The 13,217-nt window shown below is 47.5% G+C and overlaps 1 protein-coding gene across 1 annotated transcript in view; it reads right to left on the bottom strand.

The window, feature by feature from the left end:
• Nucleotides 1–13,217, bottom strand: part of ttc7b (tetratricopeptide repeat domain 7B) — a 300,474-nt gene that overhangs the window by 238,010 nt on the left and 49,247 nt on the right. Inside the window, exon 4 of the mRNA XM_033027545.1 lies at nt 9,180–9,313. Coding sequence (XP_032883436.1) covers nt 9,180–9,313 — 134 coding nt within the window. The remainder of the gene's footprint in view (nt 1–9,179; nt 9,314–13,217) is intronic.

Raw genomic sequence — 13,217 nt, 5'->3', positions numbered from 1 at the left:
TCACAATGAATGGCGGTGCTGGCTCAAAGGGCCGAATGGCCTCCTCCTGCACCTATTTTCTCTGTTTCTATGTAAACACTGCTGTAATTTCTACACGGTGAAACCAAAATGTATTAAAATGGCCTTTATTAAAATCTGACAATGTGGATTTTAATCACGTGTGATTTTTTTCTATTACAAATCTTAAATTGTGGAGTACAGAGGCAAATAAATAAATGATGGGTCTTTGTCCCAAACATTATGGAGGGCTCTGTAGATTCTGTCCCCTGACTGATGAAGGACAATGTGCCAACCACCTTCTTTACCACCTTATCTATCCCTAATGCCATTTTTGGGGAACTGTGTACTTGGTACCGCAAGGCCAAACACCTTCATTACGAAGTCAGACACAAAATGCTGGAGTAACTCAGCGGGACAGGCAGCATCTCTGGAGAGAAGGAATGGGTGACGTTTTGGGTCGACACACTTTCTTCATTACCTTAGGTAGACAAAAGTGCTGGAGAAACTCAGCGGGTGCGGCAGCATCTATGGAGCGAAGGAAATAGCCAACGTTTCGGGCCAAAACCCTTCTTCAGACCGATGTAGGGAGGGGGGGAGGCAGGAAGAAGAAAGGAAGAGGAGGAGCCAGAGGGCTGAGGGAGAGCAGAGAATGGGAGGAGACAGCTAGGGACAGCAGACTGCCCAAGCGGAATATGAGGTGCTGCTCCTCCAATTTCCGGTGGTGCTCACCCTGGCCATGGAGGAGGCCCAGGACAGAAAGGTCGGATTCGGAATGGGAGGGGGAGTTGAAGTGCTGAGCCACCGGGAGATCAGATGCTAATCTTCATTACCTTGTCCACCTGCGATGCCACATTCAGAGAACTATGCATCTGTGTTGAAGTGAGCTACCCCAGCAACTGAATCTACCTCTGGCAGCAACATTCTCATCTCACCGAGACAATTTGATTGAGAAAACTCAATCGAGTTACATCAATTTAGACAATAATGTTCCATTGCAACTACATACCCAATTTCCTGTTTTAATTAATTATAAAACTCATTATTTTGACATTAAAATCAAATATTTATGCCAGGCTTAAGCATTTTATGTCTTCTATGAACAGCATTTGGAATGCAGGTCCATTCTCCAGCATTTCAAAAAGAACAGATAACACATTAAAATAAGGGAACTTTCATTACAAGAGTCAATTAAATGCCATACTGTTGAAAGTCTGGCACAATAGGGGTGGCATAGCTGCTGTTGTATCTGCATCACTCATATTCAATGCCCTGACCACTGAAAGCAAGCATATCATATACCTTCTTCACCAGTCTATGACTTGCATTACCACTTTCAGGGAATTATGGGACTTGGACCCCAAAATGTTTGACAAAATGTGTCGGAAGGAACTGCAGATGCCGAAGATAGGCACAAAATGCCGGAGTAACTCAGCGGGTCAGGCAGCATCTCTGGAGGAAAGGATTAGGTGACGTTTCGGGTCGAGACCTTTCTTCAGACTGAGTGTCAGGGGAGAGGGAAGCTAGGGGTATGAAAAGGTACAGAAAAAATCAGAGCTGGCACCGATGGCCAATGAGCCCACAATGGCAGATGGAATATAGTGTAGCAAAGTGTGGAGTCATGCATCTTGGTAGTAGGAATAAAGGCGTAGACTATTTTCTAAATGGGGTGAGAATCCAGAAATCGGAGGTGCATAGGGTCTTGGGAGTGCTGGTGCAGGAATCCCAAAATGTTAATCTGCAAGTCAAATCAGTAGTAAAGAAAGCACATGCAATGCTAGAATTTATTTTGAGAGGACTTGTATAAAAGCGGTGCTGGTCAGGCCGTATTTGGAATATTGTGAGTAGTTTTGGGCACCATATCTGAGGAAGGATGTGCTGGCTCTGGAGAGGGTCCAGGGGGTTTACAAGAATGATCCCAGGAATGAGTGGGTTAACATATGATGAGCGTTTGACTGCACTGGGCCTGTACTCGCTGGAGTTTAGAAGAATGAGGGGGGACCTCATTGAAACATATATAATAGTGAAAGGCCTGGTTGGAGTGGATGTGGAGAGGATGTTTCCATTAGTGGGAGAGTCTAGAACTAGAGGACATAGCCTCAGAATTAAAGGATGTTCTTTTAAGAAGGAGACGAGGAGGAATTTCTTCAGTCAGAGGGTGGTGAATCTGTGGAATTCTGTGGGATGGGTGTCGCCCAGTCCTTCTCTCCAGAGATGCTGCCTCACCCGCTGAGTTACTCCAGCATTTTGCGTCTACCTTCGATTTAAACCAGTCTCTGCAGTCCCTTTATTTATGCATCTACATCACTGGCACAGCACGGCTATCCAAGAAAATCCTGTTTACGTGAGAAATGCAGCACTTCAGTTCCCACAAGCGTTAACAGCAGGTCGGTGCAGGAAGGATTTTCAGTGCAGGCAAGTAAGTGGGGCAGATGTATCTGCTTCCTGGGCAACCGTTCCAACAAGGACCCATGGTGGCGCGGTGGGTAGAGTTGCTGCCTCACAGCGCCAGAGACACGGGTTTGAGCCTGACTGCGGGAGCTGTTTGTAAGGACTTTGTACGTTCTCCCCTGCGTAAACTTTCTCCTGGAGCTCCGGTTTCCTCCCACACCCCAAAGTCGTACAGGCATGTCGGTTAGTTGACTTGACAAAATTGCAAATTGTCCCTAGTCCGTGCGTGTTGGATAGCGTTAGTGTGCGCGGATCGCAGGTCGGCACGGACTCGGTGGGCCTATTTCCGCACTGTGTCTCTAAAACTAAACTAAAATGGTGAAAGTACACTGTTGATCACTGGCCGGACGCATGGAGAAAGGCTGGCAATGTCTAGACCATTAAAGGACGCATCTTCATTGAAGGGACAATTGCAGGATACTAAATACAATACAATACATTGATGCAATTATAAAGAAATCACATCAGCGCCTCTACTCCCTGAGAAGATTACGGAGAGTCGGTTTGTCAAGGAGGACTCTCTAGCTTCTACAGGTGCACAGTAGAGAGCATGCTGACCAGTTGCATCGTGGCTTGGTTCGGCAACTTGAGCACCAAGAGTGGAAAAGAGTTGTAAACACTGCCCAGTCCATCATTGGCTCTGACCTCCCTACCATCGAGGGGCTGCCTCAGAAAGGCTGGCAGCATCATCAAGGATCCACACCATCCTGGCCACACACTCATCTCCCCGCTGCCTTCAAGTAGAAGGTACAGGAGCCTGAAATCTGCAACATCCAGGTTCAGGAATAGCTACTTCCCCACAGCCATCAGGCTGTTAAACTCAACTCAAACAAAACTCTGAACATTAATAGCCCATTGCACTTTATCTGATTATTTATGTGTGTATATATATATAGTCAATAGTATATGGACAAGCTGATCTGTTCTGTATTTATTTATGCCTACTATATTCTGTTGTGCTGAAGCAAAGCAAGAATTTCATTGTCCTATCTGGGACACATGACAATAAACTCTCTTGAATCTTGAATCCTGGGCTAACTTTTTTGAAGTACAAATAAATCCTAGCAGGCCTTGATATTTATGGGTCCTTACCTAACAATGCAAGCTGCTCTATGTTACTTTATGGCCAGTTAATGATTCCCAGATGTACACTTTTTATCTTGCAATCTTGCTGACAGTAGATATGAAGCACAAGATGAGATCTCCGTGTGGACAAGGTACATTGGCAGCTGCTGTGTCATTTGTGATTATATAATTATGAAGTTCCAAAGTAGTACCAGGCTTACCAATACTCCTGACCAGGAAGCACTAAAGACGAGAGGGCATAGAAACATAGAAAATAGGTGCAGGAGGAGGCCATTCGGCCCTTCAAGCCAGCACCGCCATTCATTGTGATCATGGCTGTTCGTCCCCAATCAATAACCCGTGCCTGCCTTCTCCCCATATCCCTTGATTCCACTAGCCCCTAGAGCTCTATCTAATCTCTCTCTTAAATCCATCCAGTGATTTGGCCTCCACTGCCCTCTGTGGCAGGGAATTCTACACATTCACATCTCTCTGGGTAAAAACGTTTTTTCTCACCTCAGTCTCACCTCACCACATGGCCTCCCCGTTTATTCTAAGACTGTGGCCCCTGGTTCTGGACTCGCTCAACATTGGGAACATTTTTCCTGCATCTAGCTTGTCCAGTCCTTTTATAATTTTATATGTTTCTATAAGAATCCCCCTCATCCTTCTAAACTCCAGTGAATGCAAGCCTAGTCTTTTCAATCTTTCATCATATGACAGTCCCGCCATCCCAGGGATCAATCTCGTGAACCTACGCTGCACTGCTTCAATCACAAGGATGTCCTTCCTCAAATTAGGAGACCAAAACTGTCCACAATACTCCAGATGTGGTCTTACCAGAGCCCTATACAACTGCAGAAGAACCTCTTTACTCCTATACTCGCCATAGCTTCAAGGTGAGAGGGGCAAAGTTGAAAGGCGATGTGCGGGGCAAGTTTACACAGATTGGTGGGTCCCTGGAGCCCGCTGCCTGAAATGGTGGTGGAAGCAGATAGGATAGTAGTGGCGTTTCAGAGGCTTTTAGATAGGCACATGGATAATGCAGGGAATGGAGGGATATGGATCACGGAGTTCATCTTGGCATCGTGTTGGGCAGAGAAACCGTGGGCCGAAGGGCCTGTCCCTGTGCTGTGCTGTTCTGGTCTAGTAGAAGTCCGACGTGCGATCTATGCTGTTGAATCAGCATCAGGTTACCGGAGGACAATGTACAGAAAGATGCACGCTCTTCAATGGCAGAACGGGAAGGAGAAAAGCAATTAAGAAACAGATCAGGCATGAAACTCTATAAGAATAGACTCAAGGGGCTCATTGGCCTACTTTTGCTCCTCCTGAAACATCAGGGCCCATTTTTTCTTTGCATAGTATCAGCTTCTGGGGCTCTATTAATGCGTTGAAAATTCCTAGATAATCTTCTCTGGGACCGGGTTATTATCCTTGTGGGAAAACCACAGGTTTTTGACTGGTATATGGTTGGACAAAGGCCAGAGATGCGAGTCTGGGTCAGGTGGGTGGTGCGGTGGCGCAGCAGTAGAGCTACTGCCTTACAGCGCCAGTCGGGTTCAATCCTGACTACGGGTGCTTAACTGTACGGAGTTTGTACGTTCTCCCCGTGACCTGCGTGGCTTTTCTCCAAGATCTTCGGTTTCCTCCCACACTCCCAAAACGTACAGGTTTTCAGGTTAATTGGCTTGGTATAAAAAATGTTAAATTGTCCCTAGTGGGTGTAGGATAGTGTTAGTGTGCGGGATCGCTGGTCGGCGCGGACTCGGCAGGTCCGAAGGGCCTGTTTCCGTGCTGTATCTCTAGACTAAACTGAAGCGTGGTTGAGGAACAGGAAGGGCTTCACATCAATTAATCTAGGATGATGAGTACATGGGCTAGTTCCATGGTCACTACTGCATAGGGTCACATTCTGTTTAACACCAGCAAAGTGAATGAATTCATTGAAGGTAGACACAAAATGCTGGAGAAACTCAGCCGGGCAGGCAGCATCTCTGGAGAGAAGGAATGGGTGACGTTTCCCGAAACGTCACCCATTCCTCTCTCAAGAGATGTTGCCCTATCCCGCTGAGTTACTCCAGCATTTTGTGTCTATCTCCGGGTGTAAACCAGCATCTGCAGTTCCTTCTTACACATTTTGAATGAATTAATTATTGGTTGAGGACAATGTTCGTCTGGGTACCGCCCCTGCTTATTTTTAAACAGCGTCATTTTTACCATGAGCTATCGTCATAAGTGATTGGAGCAGGATCGGCCACTCGGCTTAAGTCCACTCCGCCATTCAATCATGGCTGATCTATCTCTCCCTCCTAACCCCGTTTTCCTGCCTTCCTCCCCAGAACCCCTGACACCGGTACTAATCAACTAATCTATCTCTGCCTTAAAATATCCATTGACTTGGGCTCCACAGCCTTCTGTGGCGAATTACACAGATTCACCCCCCTCTGACTAAAGGAATTCCTCCTCATCTCCTTCCTAAAGGAACGTCCTTTAATTCTGAGGCTATGAACTCTGGTCCTAGACTCTCCCACTGGTGGAAACATGCTCTCCACATCCACTCTATCCAGGCCTTTCACTATTCGGTAAGTTTCAATGAGGTTTCCCCCTGCTCCTTCTAAACTCCAGCGAGTACAGGCCCAGTGCTGTCAAACGCTCATCATAGGTTAACCCACTCATTTCTGGGATTCATCTTGTAAACCTCCTCATTAACCTTGTCTCATTGTGTAGATAAGAGCTTTAGAAACTGAAGGTGTCGAACACAAAACCACTCACACCTGCTCCCTTCTTCAAGAAGTTCACGATTCAAGTTCTACTGCACCAGCCAAAGCATGCCTGTCTAAAAGTCTCTTAAATGCCACTATCGAGCCTGAAGAGGGGTCTCGCTCCGAAACATTCTTGCTATTGGGGGAGTGCAGCGCAGGTTTACAAGGTTAATTCCCGGGATGGCGGGACTGTCATATGCTGAGAGAATGGAGCGGCTGGGCTTGTACACTCTGGAGTTCAGAAGGATGAGAGGATATCTTATTGAAACATATAAGATCATTAAGGGTTTGGACACGCTAGAGGCAGGAAACATGTTCCCGATGTTGGGGGAGTCCAGAACCAGGGGCCACAGTTTAAGAATAAGGGGTAAGCCATTTAGAACGGAGATGAGGAAACACTTTTTCACACAGAGAGTTGTGAGTCTGTGAAATTCTCTGCCTCAGAGGGCGGTGGAGGCTGGTTCTCTGGATACGCTCAAGAGAGAGCTAGATAGGGTTCTTAAAGATAGCGGAGTCAGGGGATATGGGGAGAGGGCAGGAACGGAGTACTGATTGGGGATGATCAGCCATGATCACATTGAATGGCGGTGCTGGCTCGAAGGGCCGAATGGCCTACTCCTGCACCTATTGTCAATTGAAACATCACCCATTCTTTCTCTCCAGAGATGCTGCCTGTCTCGCTGAGTTACCCCAGCATTTTGTGTCCACTATCGTATCTGCCTCCCCCCATCACTACTGGCAGTGCGTTCCAGGTTCTCACCACACTCTGTGTAAAATAACTTGCCCCACACTTCCCCTTTGAACTACGCCCCTTTCACCTTAACGCCGTGCCCTCTAGTCTAAACCCGCTGAGTTATTCCAGCTTTTTGTGTCTGTCTTTGTGTAACTGCCTGAGAGATTGTTAAGAGTGGCAACATGATGTTTCCTGATCAGTCGCAGGGTGCCAGATGTACAAGACAACAGACAGAATGAATTATTAAGCTGTTCAGGGGCAGAACTTCAAGGATGCATAACAAGGTGACCAGCGTAAAGGGCACTGTTACAACCCAGACACCGAGCAGAACCTTCAAGGTGAATGATAATCAGAGCACCAAAGAGTCACACAGTGCTTGAGTAACACAGCGGGTCAGGCAGCATCTCTGGAGAACATGCACAAGTCCACAGATCTACAGCTACACATTACAATCGCTCCACACTCCCTGTTCCTACAGCAACATTTATTACTTTAACGATTATCTTCTTCTTTGATAGGACTTTGTTGGCTTTACCTTGCTCTAAACATTGATGGATAGGTGTTCAAGAAGGAACTGCAGATGCTGGAAAATCGAAGGTAGACAAAATTGCTGGAGAAACTCAGCGGGTGCGGCAGCATCTATGGAGCGAAGGAAATAGGCAACCTTTTCAGGTCGAAACCCTTCTTCAGACTGATGCAGGGTCGGGGGGGGAAGAAGAAAGGAAGAGGAGGAGCCAGAGGGCTGAGGGAGAGCTGAGAAGGGGAGGAGACAGCAAGGGCTACCGGAAATTGGAGAAGTCAATGTTCAGGCCACCGGGATGCAGACTGCCCAAGCGGAATATGAGGTGCTGCTCCTCCAGTTTACGGTGATGCTCACTCTGGCAATGGAGGAGGCCCAGGACAGAAAGGTCGGATTCGGAATGGGAGGGGGAGTTGAAGTGCTGAGCCACAGGGAGATCAGGTTGGTTAATGCGGACCGAGCGGAGGTGTTCGGCGAAACGATCGCCAAGCCTAGGCTTGGTCTCACCGATGTAGAGCAGCTGACATCTAGAGCAGCGGATGCAATAGATGAGGTTGGAGGAGGTGCAGGTAAAAGATGGATAGGTGATGTTTTGGGTCAGAACTCTTCTTCAGACTGATGGCAGTGGAGGGGAGAAAGGCGAGTCTGAGGAAGGGCCCCGACGCAAAACGTCACCTATCCATGTTCTCCACAGATGCTGCCTGACCCGCTGAGTTACTCCAGCACTCTGTGAAACGTCACCTATCCATGTTCTCCACAGATGCTGCCTGACCCGTTGAGTTACTCCAGCACTCTGTGAAACGTCACCTATCCATGTTCTCCACAGATGCTGCCTGACCCGTTGAGTTACTCCAGCACTCTGTGAAACGTCACCTATCCATGTTCGCCACAGATGCTGCCTGGCCCGCTGAGTTACTCCAGCACTTTATTTTCTCCTGGCATGTGAGAAAATAAGGGTGGGTGGGGGGGGGTGAGGGTGGTCAAGGTTGATTGGCAGATGGCTGGACAAAGGCTAGAGATGAAATCACAGACAATCAGAGCAAACTATTTCAGAAAGAACCATGGGGTGATGTGCTGCAGGAATCGTCAATCTCAGAGACTTTAATGAGGAATAAAGCAAAGATCTGAAAGCATTTCGTCATAAGAGTCATGGAGTCATAGAGCGATACAGTGTGGAAACAGGCCCTTCGGCCCACCATGCCCACACCTGCCAACATGTCCCAGCTACACTAGTCCCCACCTGCCTGCGCCTGGTCCATATCCCTCCAAACCTGTCCTATCCATGAATCCATTTGAAGTTTTGACATACAGCGCAGAATCAGGCCCTTTGGCCCATCGTGTCTGCGCAGACCAGCGATCCCCGCACATAAACACTATCCCACACACACTAGGGACAATTTTCAATTTTACCGAAGCCAATTCACCCACAAACCTGTACGCCTTTGGAGTGTGGGAGGAAACCAGAGCACCCGGAGAAAACCCACATGGTCATGGGGAGAACGTACAAACTCTGTACATACAGCACCTGCAGTCAGGATCGAACCGGAGTCTCTGGCGCTGTACGGCAGCAACTCTACCGCTGCGCCACCGTGACGCTCTTTGTGCTCCTAACAGTAACAGCGGTAAAACCCAAGCAGATTCTTCTTACCTTTTCGATTTCTTGTAAATAAAGCAGGCCTATGTCACCAGCTTTCTCGTAACATGTAATTATTTCTTGTTCAGGATCGAGCTGAAGCACATTTTGTGATGATCCCGAGGTTAACAGCTTCTCCAGACACAGACCTACGGAACGCAAAGAAATAAAAAGCACAATTAGATGAGCCAATTTATCAATTAAACTGAATATGAATTGCTCAGTCATAGATATGGGCCAAAAGCAGGCAGGTGGGACCATTGGAAGCCATTTAGAACAGAGACGAGGAAACACTTTTTCTCACAGAGAGTGGTGAGTCTGTGGAATTCTCTGCCTCAGAGGGCGGTGGATGCTTTCAAGAGAGAGCTAGATAGGGCTCTTAAAAATAGCGGAGTCAGGGGATATGGGGAGAAGGCAGGAACGGGGTACTGATTGGGGATGATCAGCCATGATCACATTGAATGGCGGTGCTGGCTTGAAGGGCCGAATGGCCTACTCCTGCACCTATTGTCTATTGTCCTGATTGACACGGCCAAGTTGGGCCGCAGGGCCTGTTTCAGTGCTGGGGACATCTTGGGTGGGCTTGGGTAAGTTGGGCTAAAGGGGCTCTTTCCATGCTGTACGTGACTCCATGGCACAATAAACTTCACCAAGCCAAATTCAACACCATGACCTGAGATTTGAGTCTGAGCTGTAGTGCTTGTAGATTCTTGACTATTAAGGATGACATGGGTTACGGGGAGAAGGCAGGAGAATGGGGTTGGGAGGGAAAGACAGATCAGCCATGATTGAACGGCAGAGTAGACTAGATGGGCTGAATGGCCTATTTCTGCTCCTATGACCTATGAACGTATATTTGTAGTGGCACGGTGGTAAGGCAGCTTCAATTGTTTTCAGACTTGGTACTTAACTGAGATCCATGGCCAAAAATGTGTGAGAAAGAACTGCACACGCTGGAAGGTAGACAAAAATGCTGGAGAAACTCAGCGGGTGAGGCAGCATCTAAGGAGCGAAGGAATAGGTGACGTTTCGGGTCCTACGCTCCATAGATGCTGCCTCACCCGCTGAGTTTCTCCAGCATTTTTTGTCTACCTTCGATTTTCCAGCATCTGCAGTTCCTTCTTAAACTAAAGGAAGATTTGCAGTTCTACATATGCGTATGGGATGCTTGCCTTCATAGGTCGGGGCTTTGAGTATAAGAGTCAGGAGGTCATGTAGCAGCTTTATAGGACTTGGATCATGCCATATTTGGAGTATTGTGTGCAGTTCTGGTCGCCAGCTTACTGGAAGGATGTGGAGGCTTTGGAGAGGTGGTGGAAGAGTTTCACCAAAATGATGCCAAGTGCAGTGAAATCCTTTTTTTGTGTGCAGTTTTTAGGTCTGCAGTTTAGCACGGAAAAATTACATATAAAGCTAGCAACAACACATACTTTATTGATGGCAATAAACTCCCAACTAACAGCAGTGTGTGATCAATGATTTACTGAGAGCTCTAACACGGGGTACACACTGTACTTAAACCTACACTTCTCCTGACAGTAATAATCCCAAATTATCAACTATTTACACATTAGTTTCGTTTTTTTAGTTTTAGAGATACAGCGCGGAAACAGGCCCTTCGGCCCACCGGGTCCGCATGGACCAGCGATCCCTGCACATCAACACTATCCTACACACACACTAGGGACAATTTTTACATTTACCAAGCCAATTAACCTACAAACCTGTACGTCTTTGGAGTGTGGGAGGAAACCGAAGATCTCGGAGAAAACCCACGCAGGTCACGGGGAGAACGTGCAAACTCCGTACAGACAGCACCCGTAGCCTGGATCGAACCCGGGTCACCGGCGTGTAAGGCAGCAACTCTACCGCTGCGCCACCGCGACCGCCCCTAATTATATAATAATTATATTATATATTTATTATGTGATATTACATTTATATTATATTACTATAGAAGTTTATATAATAATCAGAGGCATAGATCGGGTAGACAGTCAAAAGGTTATTTCACCCAGAGTGGAAATGTCAAATACTAGCGGGCATAGCGTTTCGTTGAGAGGGGCAAAGTTTAAAGGAGATGTGTGGGGCAATTTATTTTTTATACAGAGGGTTGGTGGGGGCCTGGAATGTGCTGCCAGGGCTGGTGGTGGAGGCAGATACGATTGTTGAGGCATTTAAGAGGCTTTTAGATGGACACATGGATATGCATCACCATGAAAATGGATGAGGTGCAGGCAGAGGAATTGATCTTGGCATCATGTTCGGCTCAGACACTGTGGGCTGAAGGGCCTGTTCCCGCGCTGTACCATATTCTATGTTCATGAGTACAATCACACCACGCACAAGTCCATTAGATAGCGCAAAGAGAAAAATAGGGGATTGCAGAGTTCTGGCATTGCAGTTACAGAGGCTATTTACAGATATGAAAATTTCCCAACATGTTATTTACAGAGATGTACGCTAATCGAATCAAACATGTATATTCAGTTAAAAAATCTGCTGCAGGTTCTCAATGGGTCAATCAGCATCAGGGGTGAAGTTGGTGTTTTGGGTTGGGGATGAAGGGTCCAGACTGTCCACTTGTCTCCACGCACGCTGCTCGCTTGACCCACTGTGTTCCTCCAGTACAGATTATCACTCCAGATTCAAGCATCTCCACTCTCTCGTGTCTCCATTCAATCCGGCAGCCTTTTCAGCTTCAAAAACCCTTCACTCCTGAGCCGTACTTAATACCTGTGACACGTCCGCTCCAGCCACTAGCAATCCCAGAGGGTCACCTTACCGCACAGTCTTTACATCGAGCTGATCTCACTCCCTGAACTACAGTTGCCACCCTAACTTAATTGTCTTCACAGTAAGCTTAACCCAGGCAAATAACACTAATCAATTACTAATGTAGTTATGATTATATGTTGCATTTGGCACATCATTAGACATCACAAATTCAATGACATGAACTTGCACTTTAATTCTTATTAGACGGGGTGGCACAGCGGTCAAGTTTGCTGCCTTACAGCACAGAGACCCGGGTTCGATCCTGACTACGGGTGCTGTCTGTGCAGAGTTTGTACGTTCTCCCCGTGGGTTTTCCCCGGGTGCTCCGGTTTCCAAAGACGTGCGGGTTTGTCTGGGATAATTGGGTCTCTGCAAACTGCCCTTAAGTGTGCAGGGAGGTGGGTGTGAAGTGCAATAATAGAGAACTAGTATGAAAGGGTGATGGATGGCCATCGTGGACCCGGCGGGCCGAAGGGCCTGTTTCCGTGCTGTATCTTTCAATCCATCAATCTCCACCAAAGGATTGCAAGTGTAGGCAGGCTTCACGCCATCTTCTCAAAGGCAAATCATTGTTCAATAAATGCTGACCTTGCCAGCAAGCACCAGATCACAAATGTTTCATCTCCATTATCAGACTAAAGGGCCTGTCCCACTTGGCCGTCATTTGCGCGTCACGCAGATGGCGCGCAAAGATTTTGTACGTACCAAAATCCTGGGGAGGCGCGCGCGACCGCTCGTCACTGCCTATGTCACCACGCATCATGCGCTCGTAATGCGCACCATGCGTGCATCACGTGCGTGTCACGACGCGTAAATGATGTCGCGTAAATTACGCGCAAATGACGGCCAAGTGGGACAGGCCCTCTTACCACATATGGCCACGGCTCTCTGTTCTCCTCCTCCCCGACCTTCAGTACATTGCTCCTCACAGTAACATTTCAACTTGTTCCTGCCTCCCCTCTCAACTTTCCTTCCCTCCCCACACCCCTTCAAAATGCCACCGATCCACCTTCCCAACAGATGCTGCCTGACACGCTGAGTTACTCCAGCACTTTGTGTCCTTTTTTTTAATTAAAAGAGATACAGCGCAGAAACAGGCCCTTCGGCACGTGCCGACCAGCGATCCCTGCACATTAACACAGTCCTGCACACACTAGGGACACTATTTTTACATTTACCAAGCCAATTAACCTACAAACCCTGTATGTCTTTGGAGTGTGGGAGAAAAATGCAGATATCGGAGATCAAGGGGGAGAACGTACAAACTCCGTACAG

Source organism: Amblyraja radiata, chromosome 9 (genome assembly GCF_010909765.2).
Source record: "Amblyraja radiata isolate CabotCenter1 chromosome 9, sAmbRad1.1.pri, whole genome shotgun sequence".
Classification (NCBI taxonomy): Eukaryota; Metazoa; Chordata; class Chondrichthyes; order Rajiformes; family Rajidae; genus Amblyraja; species Amblyraja radiata.
Note: the sequence above shows the minus strand (reverse complement) of the source record. Positions and strands in the feature narration are given on the sequence as shown.